Genomic DNA, 19,079 nt, shown 5'->3' with positions numbered 1-19,079 from the left:
ATGTGTGATAAAAAAAAATATTGTATAATCATAGGCTGGGTGTAATGGCTCATACCTGTAGTTTCAGCACTTTGGGAACCCAAGCCGGGTGGATTGCTTGAACTCAGGAGATCAGACCAGCCTGGGCAATATGGCAAAACTCTGTCTCTACCAAAATAAAAAAAAAAAAAAAAAAAAAAAAAGGGCTGGTCACGGTGGCTCACACCTGTAGTCCCAGCACTTTGGGAGGCTGAGGTAGGCAGATCACTTGAGGTCAGGAGTTCAAGACCAGCCTGGCCAACATGGCAAAACCCAGTCTCTACTAAAAATACAAAAATTGGCTGGGCATGGTGGCTCACACCTGTAGTCCCAGCTACCCGGGAGGCTGAGGCAGGAGAATCACTTGAACCCAGGAGGAGGAGGTTGCAGTGAGCCGAGATCACGCCATTGCACTCCAGCCTGGGCAACAGAGTGAGACTCCATCTCAAAAAAAACAAAATCAAAAGTACAAACAAAATTAGCTGCCCATGGTGGCACGCACCTGTAGTCCCAGCTACTTGGGAAGCTAAAGAGGGAGAATCACTTGAACCCAGGAGGCAGAGGTTGCAGTGAGCTGAGTTTGCACCACTGCATTCCAGCCTGGGTGACAGGGCGAGACCCCGTCTCAAAAAATAAAAAATAAAAAGTGCATACAAGATCAGATACTACTATTAGCATTTTTGAAATGTCTTTAGTTGTCAAGAGTATGTTATAAGCTGGGTACGGTGGCTCACGCCTGTAAATCCAAATACTTTGGGAGGCCGAGGTGGGCAGATTGCCTGAGCTTAGGAGTTCAAGACCAGCCAGGGCAACATGGTGAAACCCCTTCTCTACTAAAATGCAAAAATGAGCTGGGTGTGGTGGTGCACACCTGTAGTCCCAGCTACTTGGGAGGCTAAGGCAAGTGAATCATTTGAATCCAGGAGGCTGAGGTTGCAGTGAGTCAGTATCGTGCCACTGCAGTCTAGCCTGGGTGACAGCATGAGATTCTGTCTCAAAAAAAAAAAAAAAAAGAGTATGTCATAGGTGAGATGTTGAAGTATTCATTGTAAACTATGACTAGAATTATTTGGAATGACACCATCAATTCTATAGGAATTAGGACTTTTCCATGATGCTCGAATTTCAAGCTCTTCATTTATTTTTGCCTATGTGGATATATTTGTACACATGTTTATCACCTAGTAAGTTACTGAGTAGTTAATGCTACAGAAACTTGAGGACATATGAAAAATTTTCTTTTTTCTCTCCTCCTCCCAAATTGTGCCTTTAGCAAGTCTGACATCACAAGAGAATCATCTTTTACATCAGCCGACACTGGGAATTCACTGTCTGCTTTTCCAAGTTATTCAGGCGCAGGGATATCTACTGAAGGAAGCTCGGACTTCTCCTGGGGATATGGTGTGAGTTGTATGTTATCAGTCTGATGGAGTGCTTGGGAGACAATTCTGGGAGTTAGGATTTGTCAGTATATTTCATTCTTTCACTCTCCTGCATTGTTTCTTTACATTTATCATACTTCATAATAGCTGTAAAGAAGCATCATTCCTCATCTTCTTTCAGTATTTGCTTTGTTTTATTGATATAGTAGTTGAACCTTAGACGTGCTAAGTGTTCAACTTAAACAGTTGCAGGTTGGTGGGGCGCAGCGGCTCACGCCTGTAATCCTAGCACTTTGGGAGGCCGAGGCGGGCGGATCACCTGAGGTCGGGAGTTCGAGACCCGACTGACCAACATGGAGAAACCCCATCTCTACTAAAAATACAAAATTAGCCGGATGTGGTGGCGCATGCCTGTAATCCCAGCTACTCCGGAGGCTGAGGCAGGAGAATGGCTTGAACCCGGGAGGCGGAGGTTGCTGTGAGCCGAGATCGCACCATTGCACTCCAGCCTGGGCAACAAGAGCAAAACTCCATCTCAAAAAAAAAAAAGAAAAGAAAACAGTTGCAGGTTAATATGGATTTGGGCTCTGGGTCTATTCCTTTTGCCATGCTCAGTCCACTAATGTGTACCACTAATGTTACCTTGTTGTTTAAAATGTTTTTGAAAGTTTATTATTAAGCCATTATAGCCTGGGAAAATATTTATGATATATTGGTAATGAAAACAAACAGGTTATAAATCATATGTGTAGTGTCACTCTAATTTTGTTTTATGTATATTCTTGCCTATATTAGTGAAAAGGACGAAGAATATTTACTCAAAATATTGTTCAGTTATTAATTAGGTGATGAGATGAGTGATTTTACTTCTTTACTTATTTTGGCTATTTCCCATTATAAAATATTATTTTAAAAGACCAACAACCCTAAAATTTTTTAAACACAATTTTATGCATAATTTTATCACCTTGATGCAAGATGCAATAGACATTTTATTTCTTGTGGTTTTTCTTTTGGAACCTAGTCTCGCTCTGTCGCCAGGCTGGAATGCAATGGTACGATCTTGGCTCACTGCAACCTCTGCCTCCCGGGTTCAAGCCATTCTCCTGCCTCACTCTCCTGAGTAGCTAGTACTACAGGCATGCATCACCATGCCCAGCTCATTTTTGTCTTTTTAGTAGAGACGGGGTTTCATCATGTTGGCCAGGATGGTCTCGATCTCTCGACCTTGTGATCTGCCTGCCTCAGCCTCTCAAAGCGCTGGGATTACAGGCGTGAGCCACCACTCCCGGCCAACATTTTTATTTCTATATCTTTTTTCAATCTGTATTTACTTTGGCTTACTTATAATCATGATGTACATGTAATATTATGCTGTATTTTTTCACCTAATATTTTAAAATCACTTTTCCACAATATTGATTTTATACAATATTATTGTTAGGATCTTTCTTTCTTTCTTTCTTCTTTCTCTGTCACCCAGGCTGGAGTACAGTGGCACAATCATAGCTCACTGCAGCCTCAAACTCCTGGGCTCAAGCCATCCTTCTGCCTCAGCTTCCTGAGTAGCTGGGACCACAGGTGCATGCCACCACACCCTGCTATTTTTTTTAAGAGGTGGGATCTGGAACTCCTAGCCTCAAGCAGTTCTCCCACCTCAGCCTCCCAATGTACTGAGGTTATAGGCATGAGCCACTGCACCCAGCCAGAAACCTGCTTTGTTTTTTTTTTTAAACAAAAAGCCTGCTAATTGTTAAAACCTATTTCTATTACACCGAGTTATTTTCTAATCATTTTGAATGTATATATACTTTCCTTATATAGTTGTATGATACATGTACATACTATTTTGTGGCCTATTTTTTTCATTTACCGTCATTTCATATAGACATATACTACCTTCACACTGGTCAATCTGAATGTTATATAATATTTTCCTGTCTTAATATATCATAATTGGGCCGGGCGCGGTGGCTCAAGCCTGTAATCCCAGCACTTTGGGAGGCCGAGACGGGCAGATCACGAGGTCAGGAGATCGGAGACCATCCTGGCTAGACACGGTGAAACCCGTCTCTACTAAAAACTACAAAAAACTAGCAGGGGGCGAGGTGGCGGCGCTGTAAATCCCAGCTACTCAGGAGGCTGAGGAAGGAGAATGGCGTGAACCGGGAGGCGGAGCTTGCAGTGAGCTGAGGATCGGCCACAGCACTCCAGCCTGGGTGACAGAGCGAGACTCCGTCTCAAAAAAAAAAAAAAAAATATATATATATCATATATAGCATAATTGGGTCTTTCCTTATTATCTGATGCTTGGTTTTTCATGGGTTTTTTTTTTTTTTTTTTCATTCAACAAATATTTATTGAGCATGGTTGTTTTCCCGGTACTTGGCCTTGGGAATATGGGGTGAGTGAGACTTACATTATTCAATGGTCTAATGAGGGAGATTTTCAAAAGTAAGTACAAAAGGTGGTAAGTGCTCTAAGGAAGATGACAGGGTGCTGAAATACATTATCAGGGGGATTCACTTTTGATAGGGATCTCAGGTAAGGTAGACCTGAGACTTGAAGACAGAAGAGCTAGCCATGCGAAGAGTGAGGAAAAGAGTTTTCCAGACAGGTAACCAGCAGCATATGCAAAAGCCCAAGGAGGAGAAGAGCTTCATGTTTCCAAGGGAAAGTGTTTGGTGTATTCTTGGAACTGATAAAAGGTCAGGGTGGTTGGATGATGGAAAACCAGTGGGAGAAAAGCACAAATGAGATCAGAGAGGTAGGCGGGACTAGATCATTAGGGCCCTGCAGGCCAAAGAATTTAAACTATATTCTAATAATTAGATGCCTCATCCGGAAGATTTAGTGTACTGACTATATACTTCCATTAGGTCTCTCTATATTATGATTAGTATCTCTTTATAACTTATAAATGTCATACAGATGTTTCCTATATCCTTGCTTTCCTTTTGGCATTTATAGACTAACAAGTTTTTAAAATATATTCACATGTAACCATCTTACTTTTGATCTTCATTTCTTCACTAGTCAGGATTTTATCTTTAGAAAAATTGAATGTTATGATATTCTTTTCATGGCTTAAAACAAAATCCATCACTTCAGGCATTTATCCTTTGAATTACAAACAATCCAATTGCACTCTTTTAGTTATTTTTAAATGTACAATTAAGTTATTATTGACTATAGTCACCCTTTGTGCTATTAAATAGTAGGTCTTATTCATTCTATTATTTTTGTACCCAATAACCACCCCATCTCCCCAATCCTCACCCCCCACTACCCTTCCCAGCCTCTGGTAATCATAAATTTCATTAATTTCTACCCTGATCTTTATTATTTATTTTGAGTTTGGTTTGCTCTTGCTTTTCTAGTTCTTTTTTTTTTTTTGAGATGGAGTCTCGCATTGTCACCCAGGCTAGAGTGCAGTGGCGCGATTTCGACTCACTGCAAGCTCTACCTCCTGGGTTCATTCATTCTCCTGCCTCAGCCTCCCAAGTAGGTGAGACTACAGGCGCCCGCTACCATGCCCAGTTAATTTTTTGTGTTTTTTTTAGAAGAGATGGGGTTTTACTGTGTTAGCCAGGATGGTCTCGATCTCCTGACCTCATGATCCTCCTGTCTCGGCCTCCCAAAGTGCTGGGATTACAGGCGTGAGCCACCACACCCAGCTGCTTTTCTAGTTCTTTAAGATGTATCGTTAGATTTTTCATTTGAAGTTTTTTCTCTTTTTTGATGTAGGCACTTACAGCTATAAATTTCCCTCCTAGTATTGCTTTTGCTGTTTCCTATAGGTTTGGATATGTTGTGTTTCTCTTTTGTTTCAAAAAATTTTTCAGTCGCCTTAATTTCTTCATTGACCCGCTGGTCATTCAGGAGGATCTTGTGTAATTTCCATGTGTTTATAAGTTTTCAAAATTCCTCGTTATTAATTTCTAGTTTTGTTCTGTTGTGGGCAGAGAAGATACTTGATATTATTTCAGTTTTTTTGGTCTTAAGATTTGTGTCGTGACCTAACATGTGGTCCATCCTTGAGAATGATCCATGTGCTGAGGAAAATAATGTGTATTCTGCAGCTGTTAGACGAAATGTTCTGTAAATATGTTAGATCCATTTGGCCTATAGTGCAGATTAAGTATGATGTTTCTTTTTTTTTTTTTTTGAGATGGAGTCTAGCTCTGTCACCCAGGCTGGAGTGCAGTGGTGCGATCTCCGCTCACTGCAAGCTCTGCCGCCTCCCAGGTTCACGCCATTCTCCTGCCTCAGCCTCCCAAGAAGCTGGGACTACAGGTGCCTGCCACCACGCCCGGCTAATTTTTTTGTACTTTTTAGTAGAGATGGGGTTTCACTGTGTTGGCCAGGATGGTCTTGATCTCCTGACCTCGTGATCCGCCCGCCTCGGCCTCCCAAAGTGCTGGGATTACAGGTGTGAGCCACCACGCCCGGCCAAGTATGATGTTTCTTTGTTGATTTTGTCTGGAAAATCTGTGCAATGCTGAAAGTGGGGTGTTGAAGTCTCCAACTCTTATTGTATTGGTACCTATCTCTCTCTTTAGCTCTCATAATATTTCCTTTATATATTTGGGTGCTCCAGTGTTGGGTTCATATATATTTAAAATTGTTATATCTTCTTGCTGAATTGATCTCCCTTTATCATTATATAGTGACCTTCTTTATCTCTTCTTATAGTTTCTGTCTTGAAATCGATTTTGTCTGATACAAGTATAGCTACTTGTGCTCTTTTTTGGTTTCCATGAGCATAGAATATCTTTTTCCATCCCTTTATTTTCAGTCTGTGTGTGTCTTTATAGGTGAACTCTGTTTCTTGTAAGCAACAGATCAATGGGTCTTGTTTTTTCATCTGTTTCCCCAGTCTGTGTCTTTTTTTTTTTTTTAAATGGAGTTTAGCTCTTGTAGCCCAGGCTGGAGTGCAATGGCACAATCTCGGCTCACTGCAACCTCTGCCTCCTAGGTTCAAGTGATTCTCCTGCCTCAGCCTCCTGAGTAGCTGGGATTACAGTTTTGCACCACCGTGCCTGGTTAATTCTTGTATTTTTAGTAGAGACGGGATTTTGCCTTGTTGGCCAGGCTTGTCTCAAACTCCTGACCTCAAGTGATCCACCCACCTTAGCCTCCCAAAGTGTTGGGATTACAGGGGTAAGCCACTGCACCTAGCCTTGCTGCATGACTTTCTAGGTTAGAAAGCAACACAGCTTCTGGCTGGCTCTTTCCATCTCTCTCTTCTGAATGGTGAACAGTAGAATCCAGCCATCATATTGCAAGGAAGTTCAGACCACATGAAAAGGCTCATGTAGAGAGGAATTAAAGCCCCAGTTGAGAGCCAGCATCAGCTGCCAGACATGTGAGTAAATGAGCATTAAGATGTTTTCAGCTCCCAGCCTTTGAGTCTTCTGACTAAGGCCTCAGATATTGTGGAGCAGAGATAAGCCATTCCTGCTGTGATCTATATAAATTTCTGACCCATATATATCCAGAGAGATAATACATGATTATTGTTGTTTTAAGCTGTTAAGTTTTGCAGTAATTTGTTACACTGCCAGAGTAACTGAAGCACTCCTCTCATGCTGCTTAAGGTCATAAAAACTGCTTAGGCACTCTCTTACCTCTCTTGGGCTCCTATCGCACACCAGGCCTTCCTCCTGTACAGATACCTACCTATTGTCTCTAGCTCCCTGCCTGGGGACAATTTTCTGACTGTGTAAAAGTGAACTAGAGTCCAAGCAAAGCAATGGTGGTCCCACTGTGCTGAGGAGCAGAGACCAGAGTTCAGGGCAGAGGAAGAGAAGAGAACCAGAAATTAATTAACAGGTGAATATAAAAATCTATATTTTTTGTCTGATTTCTTTAAAGGACAACTGACTGATTAAAGCAAAATATATGCTTGTATTTCATATATGTGTGATATATAAAGTGTGTGTATGAAATGTGTCTAAAATGTATAAAGAGGGAGTTTATACTTGTAAAAGTAAATATAGCTCAAATAATGGATGACTATAAGTGGAATTATACTTTTATAAGGTTATTACATTTGCGGGTTATTGTAAAATTATTCAAGAAATTAAATGAAACAATTTTTACACAGAGAAAGCTCTAGGCCCAAGTGAATTCTCTCATCCATTTGTGGAAGAAATAACAATGATGCAAACTTTTTTCCAAAAAGTATAAGGAATACTTCTCAATTCAGTTTATAATGAGGTCAGCAGAGTCTTGATGCTAAAACCTGAGAAAGACAATGTAATAACAGAAAATTATGAAGTGGGACTTTTAGTATCAGAGTAAGTAGCTTGGCAAATACTCCTCCCCAAAAGCAACAATGAAACTGGATAAAATGGTAAGGTGCAACTATTTAAAGGGTTTGCAAATTGACAAAAAGCATATAATAAATAAAGAAGCAATTATTCATGAAAATCAGTAGAACTTTGGGTTAAGAACAGTGAGAGTCTATTCAACTACAGAGGGACAAGCTGTGAAAACTAGCAGCTTCACTGTTGGAGAAGGCTCAGTAGGTTTGGAGTGAACCTGGAGAGACCCTATGCCCAACAGCATGTAAGTAACAGTAGTAAACTTGGTGGGAAGAACAGTTGCTCAGATAGCTTGAGGTTTTAGTCCTGGCTGGGACAAACAATGGATTGGCAAACTATCCAGGAATTTATTAAGGATATCTGGGAAATAAGACAGTCACAGGAGGCCTTGATAAGCTTTCCACACATCCATGCAGGACTGACCAAGCTATCTACACATCCCTAGCTGACCATGAGTCAGCTTGCAAGTGCAGGGAAGCAAGAGGGCATCCAGAAATTAAAAGCAGATGCAAAAACTGCTTGAATTTGAACTAAGACAAAATAAACTTTAAAAGAAAAAATACTATTAGAAACAAAGAGGGACATTTTATAATGATAAAAGGGTCAATTCATCAGGAAAATATAGCAGTTATAAATGTAACATCTAATAGCCAAGTCTTAAAGTTCCTGAAGCAAAAAAATGACTGAATGGAAAGGAGAAACACTGTAGCAATTATAGCTGGAAACTTTAATACCCCACTCTCAATACTTGTAGACCACCTAGACAAAAAATCAGCAAGGATATTAAATACCTGAACAATACTATCAACCAACCTGACCTAACTCACATCCCACCCAGTGACAGCAGTATAGATACTCTTCAAGCACACATAAAACAGGTTTTTTTAACTATAAAAAGATGTAAATTATACAAGGTATGTTCTCCAACCACCTTGGAATTAAATTATAAATCAACAACATACATTTGGGATATCCTCAAATATGTGGCAATTAAACATCACTCTTCTAAATAACATGGGTTGAAAAAGGAATCTGTAAGGGAAATTAGAAAGTATTTTGAACTGAATGAAAAGGGAAAAGCAAAATATCAAAATTTATGGGATGCAGCTAGGAGGAAATGAATAGCTTTAAATGCCTACAGAAAAGCAGGGAGGTCTCAATAATATAAGTTTCCACCTTAACAAACTAAAGAAGAACAAACTAAATCCAAAGCAAAGCAGAAAGAAGGAAATAATACAGATAAGATCAAAATTAATAAAACAAAAAATAGAGAAAATAAAGTCAAAAGTTGTTTCTTTAGAAAGAAGTCAGTAAATTGACAAATCTTTAGTTGGTTTGATCAAGAAAGAAGAGAGATTGACATGATCAGGAATGAAAGAGAGGGCATAACTCAACCCTACAGAAAGTACTAAGAGAATTCAGTAAACAACTTAATGCTAACAAATTAGATAACTTAGATGTAACGGACAAATCCCAGGAAAGACATAAATTAACAAATTGACTTAAACAGAAATTAAAAATTTAGATAGAGCCATACCAATATAATTGGGTTATTTCTATCTATGTAATTTCTATTTAAATAAACTAAATTAATAATTAAAAATCTTTCGACTGATCACAGTGGCTCATGCCTGTAATCTCAGCACTTTGGGAGGCAAGGAGGGAGGATCACTTGAATCCAGGAGTTCAAGACCAGCCTGAGCAATATAGTAAGACCCCCATCTCTACAAAAACTAAAAAAATTAGCCAGGTATGGTGGCACGTGCCTTTAGTCCCGGCTACTTGCAAGGCTGAGGTGGGAGAATCGCTTGAGCCTGGGAGGTCAAGGCTGCAGTGAGCCATGGTCACACCACTGCACTACACTGGGCAACAGAGTGAGTCTGTCTCAACAAACAAACAAACAAAAAATCTTCCCACAAAGAAATCCAGGCACAGATGGGCTAGTAAATTCTATCAAATATTTAAATTCTAGTAAACGCTATCAAATATTTAAAGAAATAATAACAATATTTCACAGACGCAGAAAATCAAGGAACATTTTCCAATTCATTCTATGAGACCAGTATTACCCTGATACCAAAACCAGACAAAGACAAGAAAAGAATTCTTTATATAAGAGATTCTAAGGAATAGAAAGAAAAAAAGAAAAAAAATTAGAACTGATATATGAATTTAACAAGGCCACAAGGTCCAAAGTCAATATGTAAAAATCAATTTATTTCTATATACACTTAAATATTTAAGAAGAAATAATACCAATCCCTCACAAACTCTTTCAGGAAAGAAAGAACAGTTCCTACCTAATTCATTCTATGAAGCCAGTATGACCTTGATACCAAAGTCCGTCATCACAAGAAAATTACAAACCAGATGCCTCTTGAAATTAGACACAAAAACTTTATTAGCAAACCAAATCCAATCACATAAAAGGGTTATTTACCCTGACCAAGTGGGTAAATAGGATTTATCCCAGGAATGCACAACTGGTTCAACATTAGAAAAACAACTCTTCATCTGGGTAGACAGATGTTGGAAAAAAAAAACAACTAATTTAATACATTATATTAATAGAATAAAGGACAAAAATGACATCATCATCTTAATAGTAACATAAAAAAAATTTGACAAAATCTAACACCCATTCATAATTAAAAAAAACACTCAACATACAAGAAATAAAAGAGAATTTAATCAACCTGAAAGGCTGGGCATCTACAAAAAACTTAGAACTAACGTTATTATATGTAACAGGAAAAGACTGAACTTTCCCCGTAAGATTTAGAACAAGGTAAGGATGTCCACTCTTGCCACTTCTATTCAGCATTGTATTGGAGGTTCTAGCCAGTGCAAGACAAAGAGGCATTCAAATTGAAGAGGAGGAAATAAAAATGTCTTTATTCACAGATGTCATGATATAAAAAAAATCCAGAAAATTTACATTCCCTCCATTACCACCCCCCAAATCTAGTAGAACTAATAAATGAGTTCAGTTAGGTCACAGTATGCAAGAGCAATTTACAAAAATATGGTTTTCATACAATGCGGTATTTTTCAGCCAGAAAAATGAAAGAAGTTCTGATATATGTTACAACTTGGATGAACCTTCAAAACATGCTAAGTGAAAGAAGCCAGACATGACACATCACATCTTGTTTGATTCCATTTATATGAATTGCCCAGAAGAGCAATTCCATAGAGACAGAAAGTAGATTATTGGTGCCAGGGACTGGGCAGAGAGAGGAATGGGGAATGACTGCTAATGGAAACAGTTTCTTTTGAGGGTGATAAAATATTCTAGAATTAAGATATTGGTGATAGTTGCACAACTGTGAATATACTAAAAACACTGAATTTGACAATTTAAAAGGGTGAATTTCATGGTGTGTGAATTATATCTAAATTTAAAATTTGTATTTCTACACATTGGCAGTGAACAATCCAAAAATGAAAATTTTAAAATCACAATAGAATAAAAACAGTTCTTAGCAATTAATTTAATAAAAGCAACACAAGACTTGTACATTGGAAATTTCAAAACATTGCTGAGAGAAATTAAAGAAAATCTAAATAAATGAAGAGACTTGGAAGACAAAATAATAATATGGCATTTCTCCCCAAATTAATCTATATATCAGTGCACTCTCTATCAAAATCCTAGGAGACATTGTTATAGAAATTGATAAGCTAATCCTAAAATGTATATGAAATTGTAAAGGATCCAGATTAGTAAAAAAAAAAAAAAAAAATTGAAACAGAAATAGAAAATTAGAGGACATATACTACCACATCTCAAAACGTAGTATCAAAACATTAGTCAAAAGAGTGTGGGCAGGGCGTGGTAGCTCACGCCTGTAATCCCAGCACTTTGGGAAGCCAAGGCGGGTGGATCACCTGAGGTCAGGAGTTCGAGACCAGCCTAGCCAACATGGTGAAACCCTGACTCTATTAAAAACACAAAAATTAGCTGGGCACGGTGGTGCAGGCCTGTAGTCCCAGCTACTCTGGAGGCTGAGGCAGGAGAATCACTTGAACCCAGGAGGCAGAGGTTGCAGTGAGCCAGGATTGTGCCACTGCCCTCCAGCCTAGGCAATAGAGCAAGACTCCGTCTCAAAACAACAACAGCAACAACATCAGTGTGGTACTGACAAAAATATGGTCATATAGTCAATAGAACAGAATTGAGAGTTCAGAAATAAACTCTTACATTTAGGATCCATTGATTTTTGACAAAGGTACAAAGGCAATTCAATAGAGAAAGGATTTTTTTTTTCCTAACAAATGTTGCTGGGACAATTGGATATCCATGTGCAAAAGATGAATTCACATCATGTAAAAATTTTACTCAAAATGAATTATAAACTTAAATATAAGAGCAAAAACTATAAATTGTTTAGAAGAAAATGTATAAACAAATCAAGACCTTGGATTAGGCAACAAGTTCATAAATAGGACACACCAAAAGCATAAGCTATGAAAATGGATAAATTTAACTCCTTCAAAATTTACATGTTTTTTGCTTTCACATACCTCATTAAGAAATGGAAAGGACACCAGGCTGGCCAAGATGGTGAAGCCCCGTCTTTACTAAAATACTAAAATTAGCCAGGCGTGGTGGCGGGCACCTATAATCCCAGCTACTCTGGAGGCTGAGGCAGAGAATTGCTTGAACCTGGGAGGTGGAGGTTGCAGTGAGCCGAGATCACACCACTGCACTCCAGCCTGGGTGACAGAGAGAGACTCCGTCTCAGAGGAAAAAAAAAAAGAAAGAAAGAAATGAAAGGACAGATCACAGATTGGGAGAGAATATTTCCAATATCTGACTGGTATCCAAAGTATATAAAGAGCTCTTAAAACTGCATATTAAAAAGAAAAAAAAAAAAAAAGGCTAGGCACAGTGGCTCATGCCTGTAACCCCAACACTTTGAGAGGCTGAGACCAGCAGATCATTTGAGCCCAAGCATTTGAGACCAGCCTAAGCAACAAAGTGAGACCCCCATCTCTAAAAAGTAAATAATAAATAAATAGATAAATAAAAGGAAAAATAAAAGCTGAAATAATGGGCAAAAGACTTGAAAAGACATTCCATGAAAGAAAAATACATAAATGGCCAAGTAGCATGTAGAAAGATGCTCCATATGATGAATTATAGACAAAATGCAAATAGAAAACTGGGAAGATAGACCACTCCACATTCACAAAAATTGCTAAAATTAAAAAGACTGACAATACCTAGTACTGGAAAGGATGTGGAGCGGGTTTAATGCTCACACATTTCTGATAGGAGTGCTAAATTGTATATCTATCCTATAAAATAGTTTAGTAATTTCTTTAAACATACATTTATTATGTGACAGCAATTTCACTGCTAGGTATTATCCAAGAAAAATGAAAACATGTCTAGAAAAAGACTTGTACATGAATGTTTATATCAGCTTTATTCATAACAAACAATATAAACAAATACTGAAAATAACATAAATGTCCTTTAACAGGGGAATGAATAAACAAATTGCAGCATAGTCTTAAAACAAAATACTTTTCAGCAATAGAATGTAATGAATAATTAATACAGCAATAACATGAATGAACCTCAAAAAGATTCTCCTGAAGGAAGACAAACACAAAAAAGTGCATCCTGCACAATCCCAATTATATGAAGTTCTAGACCAGACAAAACTAACTTACAGTGATAAAAATAACTCAACATTTTGGAAAACTTCAGCTGCAAAGGAATGTGAGGAGAAATGTTTTATATCTGGAAAGGAATGGTAGTTACTAGGTGAATATTTTGTCAAATCTCATTGTGCTGTACCCTTAAATGTGCGTTTTGCTGAATGTAAATTATTCCTCAGTAAAGTTGATTAAAATTTTAAAGTCCTCAAAGAGTTAAAGGACAAGACAACATCTATTTAAATTATTAGAGGTTTTTAAACAGAGCAGGTAAAGATATTAACAGGCAAATATGAAGAACCAGTTAAACATCTTCAGAGTGAATAGCATTTGAAATATCTCAATATATAAAGTAAGCTGGACCCAGTGAAGCAGATAGTAGCGAACTGAATGCTAGAACTAAGAAAATCACCTGGAACCGGGGAACTAAAGACAGAATTTGAAGAGTAGTTAGGAGACATGGAGGATGGATTAAGAAACTACAATATATTTCTGACAGAAATTTTAGAGAATAAGAAAGAGGCAGTATTCAAAGAAGTAGTCACTGTTTTTTTTGTTTTGTTTTGTTTTGTTTTGTTTTGTTTTTTTGAGATGGAGTCTCGCTCTGTCGCCCAGGCTGGAGTGCAGTGGCGCGATCTCGGCTCACTGCAAGCTCCGCCTCCCGGGTTTACGCCATTCTCCTGCCTCAGCCTCCAGAGTAGCTGGGACTACAGGCGCCCGCCATCTCGCCCGGCTAGTTTTTTGTATTTTTTAGTAGAGACGGGGTTTCACCGTGTAGACCAGGATGGTCTCGATCTCCTGACCTCGTGATCCACCCGTCTCGGCCTCCCAAAGTGCTGGGATTACAGGCTTGAGCCACCGCGCCTGGCCTTTTTTTTTTTTTAAGACCTGAAGAAAGATATGTTTGAAAAGCCTATCAGGTGAAAGACAATTTTTTTAGAGAGGGGTCTTGCTATATGATCCAGATTGGAACACAATGGCTAGCCACAAGTGCCACCGTGGCCCAGTACAACCTCAAACTCTTGGGCTCAAGCAATCCTCCTAACTCTGCTTCCTGATTGATTCACTGGGACTACAGGTGTAGGCCACCATCCCCAGTTTTGGACAAATTAAAAAAAAAACTCCCAGATAGATAGATATAATTTTTATTGGGTAGGGGTTGACTTTCATGTTTAGGGTGAAAATACATTATTTTCATCTTATACTTTTAAAAGAAGATATGATTTTTCTCCCACTGGAACACTGGAATGTAAAAGGATGTGTAAATTTAGATGTAGTAGAGGGTAAGCAAGGAATCTGAAAAAATGATCAGATTTGCATTTTGTAACCATCCCCTTCCTGCTTTTTTTTTTTTTTTTTTTTTTTTAGAGATGAGGTCTCACTTGGTTACCCAGGCTGGAATGCAGTGGCACAATCATGGCTTACTGCAGCCTCAAACTCCAGGGCTCAAGTAATCCTCCCACCTCAGCCTCCTGAGTTGCTGGGACTATAGGCACAGACCACCATGCCTGGCTAATTTTTTATTTTTGTTAGAGATGGCTGTCTTGTGATGTTGCCCAGGCTGGTCTCAAACTTCTGGCCTCAAGTGATCGTCCCCACTCAGCCTCCTGAGTTGCTGAGATTACAGGTGTGAACCTCCATGCCCAGCCCTCTGACTATTCTGGGTTTTTTTGTTTGTTTGTTTGTTTTGAGACGGAGTTTCGCTCTTGTCGCCCAGGCTGGAGTGCAATGACACGATCTTGGCTCACCGCAACCTCCGTCTCCCGGGTTCAAGAGATTCTCCTGCCTCAGCCTCCCAAGTAGCTGGGATTACTGGCATGCGCCATCATGCCCAGCTAATTTTGTATTTTTAGTAGAGGCAGGGTTTCTCCATGTTGGTCAGGCTGGTCTCGCACTCCCGACCTCAGGATCTGCCTGCCTCGGCCTCCCAAATTGCTGGGATTACAGGCGTGAGCCATCCCCCACCCCCGGCTTTTTTTTTGAGACGGAATTTTGTTCTTGTTGCCCAGGCTGGAGTGCCATGGTGCGATCTGGGCTCACTGCAACCTCCGCCTCCCAGGTTCAGGTGATTCTCCTGCCTCAGCCTCCCGAGTAGCTAGGATTACAGGCACCTGCCATCACGCCCAGCTAATTATTTGTATTTTTTGTATTTTTGTAATTTTTGTATTTTAGTAGAGACAGGATTTCACCATGTAGGCCAGGCTGGTCTGGAACTCCTGACCTCAGGAGATCCACCCACCTTGGCCTCCCAAAGTGCTGGGATTACAGGTGTGAACCACTGTGCCTGGCCTGACTATTCTTTTCTTTTTTTTTTTTTAATTTATACTTTAAGTTCTAGGGTACATGTGCACAACGTGCAGGTTTGTTACATATGTATACATGTGCCATGTTGGTGTGCTGCACCCATTAACTCGTCATTTACATTAGGTATATCTCCTAATGCTATCCCTTCCCCCCACCCAAAACAGGACCCGGTGTGTGATGTTCCCCTTCCTGTGTCCAAGTGATCTCATTGTTCAATTCCCACCTATGAGTGAGAACATGCGGTATTTGGTTTTCTGTTCTTGGCGATAGTTTGCTGAGAATGATGCTTTCCAGCTGCATCCATGTCCCTACAAAGGACATGAACTCATCCTTTTTTATGACTGCATAGTATTCCATGGTGTATATGTGCCACATTTTCTTAATCCAGGGCCTGAATATTCTTAAAGGGTGGACTACAGAGGGCAAGGACATAACATGTCAATTGCCAAGTGAAAGATGCAGTATACAAAGTAATATACACAGGATTTTCTGTCTACCTTTTCTTAAAAATGGTGGAACCAGGCCAGGTGCGGTGGCTCATGCCTATAATCCCAGCACTTTGGGAGGCCGAGGCGGGCGGATCATGAGGTCAGGAGATCGAGACCATCTGGCTAACATGGTGAAATCCTGTCTCTACTAAAAATGAAAAAAAAAAAAAATTAGCCGGGTATGGTGGCGGGTGCCTGTAGTCCCAGCTACTCAGGAGGCTGAGGCAGGAGAATGGCGTAAACCTGGGAAGCAGAGCTTGCAGTGAGCAGAGATCGCTCCACTGCACTCCAGCCTGAGTGACAGAGCAAGATTCCATCTCAAAAATAAATAAATAAATAAAAATATATAGAGAATTTTTTTTTTGAGACACAGTCTCACTCTATCACCCAGGCTAGAGTGCAGTGGCACAATCTTGTCTTGCTACAGCCTGTACCTCCCAGGTCAAGTGATTCGTGTGCCTTAGCCTCCCAAGTAGCTGGGATTACTGGTGTGTACCACCACGCCCGGCTAATTTTTGTGTTTTTAGTAGAGACGGGGTTTCGCTATGTTGGCCAAGCTGGTCTTAAACTCCTGGCCTCAAGTAATCTACCCATCTCGGTCTCCCCGAGTGCTGGGATTACAGGCCTGAGCTACCATGCCTGGTCTTTTTTTTTTTTTTTAAGGCTAGTCAAGTGAAGCAGTAGGAGTGGAGAGGAAACAAAGAAATCCGTAAGTGGTTGTGATCAATTAGCTGTAAACGCCACTGTACTTGGACCAGCCTAAAAAACAGACATTTATCTAAATTTTCTTTAAATATGAATGGAGACGATATCTGAAAATTCCAAGATCTGAAAACTCACTAATTTAATTTTTCTTTCATGGAAACTCAGCAGTATTTCAAGTAGACTAAACATTTAAACAAAACAATGTTTTGTTTAATTTAATTTTGTTTAACATTTAAACAAAACATTTAAATGCTTTCAGTCTTTACAATTTTTAACAGAGAGTGAAGCTCACCTAAATATTTGGGGGGAATATTTTCTTTTAGGAACTCGATCAAAATGCCACTGAAAAAGTCCAGGCAATGTTCACAGCCATTGATGAACTCTTGTATGAGCAGAAGTTGAGTGTGCATACCAAGAGTCTACAAGAAGAGTGCCAACAGTGGACAGCCAGCTTTCCTCACCTCAGGTACTGAAGCCCTCCAGTGGACTTGTATTCATGGATAATACTAAAATTTAAAAAGTAGATTTTTTTTAAAAAAAAGCTTGTATTCTAAAATCTTTCTGAGCATGACTTTAATGAATGTAAATAAGGCCATGTGGTATAAAGCCTCAGCTAAGAGAAAACTTAAGTTGGTAGAAGTTTCTTAGAGTTTCCATAACTAACAATATGTGTGATCCTAATGAAGTAAAACTATTTCTACAAGAGCAGCTGAGGTCTGGTATCTGGGTACCAAAAAGCCCTTCTTTTGAACAGGATGGTCAGAAAATGTACACTGTTGTATACAATTAAATTCTTACGTATACTTGAAACCAGACATAAGCTGTTCAAGAGCTTCCTTCAGAAACTGCAATAGTACCACTTATTGCACATACTCAAAATTTATAAAACTTCATGTTCTTAAGAATGTAATTCATAGTTTTCACTAATTTGACTGGGCCTTCATCCCATTTTGGCTGATTTAATGAGGACTATTATAGAGCATGAAGGGCAGATTAGAGATGTTTGCTTAGATTTCTTGGATTTTTTTTTTTTTTAACACCGGGCTATAGGTTTATCTTTTCCATCTCCATTCTATGGAAGAGATATACCTGTAGTAAGGCTCTGGATTCACATCTTCTCATTCTTAATCAGTATCAGACTGTATACTGGACTTTTTATGTAGAGCCATCAAATGTGTTCAAAATATATCTAGATTTTGTATGTATGCCAGTGAAAGTGCTTAGTTGTGTGTGTGTTTCTTCATTTTGAAGGATTCTAGGTAGGCAGATAATCACTCCAAGTGAAGGTTATAGATTGTATCCTAGATCCCCTTCTGCTGTTTCCGCTTCATATGAAACAACCTTGTCTCAAGAAAGAGATTCTACTATGTGAGTATTCCATTATGTAAGTATTTCAGTGTGCCCTAATATGCAAGTATTATATCCTACCAGTTGTATTAAGGGATTAAAATACTTCTTCCTGCTTATTGGTATTTAGTAAAGCATAGCAAATTCTGTAAGATGGTCCATAGTCTCTGTGTATATTAAAATTTTATTATGTAATTTTGTTCAGAAAGTTATACCTTTCTTGGAGTGTATTAGTCTGTTTTCTGTTGCTTATAACAGAATACCTGAAACTGGGCAATTTATAAGTAAAAGGAAGTTATTTCTTACAGCTCTGAAGGCTGAGAAGTCCAAGGTCAAGGGGCAGGATCTGGGAGGACTTTCTTGCTGGTGGGACTCGCTGCAGGGTCCCAAGGCAGTGCAGGGACTCACATGGCAAGGGGGCTGTTCATGCTAATATGCCAACTCAGGTTTCTCTTTTTTTTTTTTTATAAAGCTACCAGTTCCCCTTCCACGATAATCCAATAATCCTTACATGGATTAAACCATTCACGAGGACAGAACCCCCAAGATCCAATTACCCCTTAAAGGCTCCACCTCTCAACACTGCCAAATTAGGAACTGAACTTCAACATGAATATTGGAGGGGACAAATATTCAAACCATATAATAGTGCTTAAGGATATTCTTGTTATTCAGGTCTCTATATCTATATATATTTACATAAATCTATAAATATGGACACTTCCTTCTTGGCATAAATGTGTAAATAGAATAGTTTTAAAAAATGTCAAAGTCTAAGAAAAGACTTTTAAAACTTTTTTGAAAAAATGTTGAAAAGTGATTTTTTAATAACCTGT

The 19,079-nt window shown here is 39.0% G+C and overlaps 1 protein-coding gene across 4 annotated transcripts in view; it reads left to right on the top strand.

Moving 5' to 3' along the window:
* Positions 1–19,079, top strand: part of FAM149B1 (family with sequence similarity 149 member B1) — an 80,061-nt gene that overhangs the window by 9,341 nt on the left and 51,641 nt on the right. For 3 of the 4 annotated variants that reach the window (XM_017854526.1, XM_017854529.1, XM_017854527.1), the window contains exons 3-5: positions 1,292–1,421; positions 17,220–17,362; positions 18,148–18,264. In XM_017854526.1, the coding sequence (XP_017710015.1) occupies positions 1,292–1,421; positions 17,220–17,362; positions 18,148–18,264 (390 nt within the window). Of the gene's footprint in view, positions 1–1,291; positions 1,422–6,994; positions 7,236–17,219; positions 17,363–18,147; positions 18,265–19,079 lie in introns of those variants that run through there. The other variant, XM_017854528.1, reaches the window with a different exon arrangement.

Source organism: Rhinopithecus bieti, unplaced genomic scaffold (genome assembly GCF_001698545.2).
Source record: "Rhinopithecus bieti isolate Rb0 unplaced genomic scaffold, ASM169854v2 scaffold_36008, whole genome shotgun sequence".
In the NCBI taxonomy this organism is placed as follows: domain Eukaryota; kingdom Metazoa; phylum Chordata; class Mammalia; order Primates; family Cercopithecidae; genus Rhinopithecus; species Rhinopithecus bieti.
Note: the sequence above shows the minus strand (reverse complement) of the source record. Positions and strands in the feature narration are given on the sequence as shown.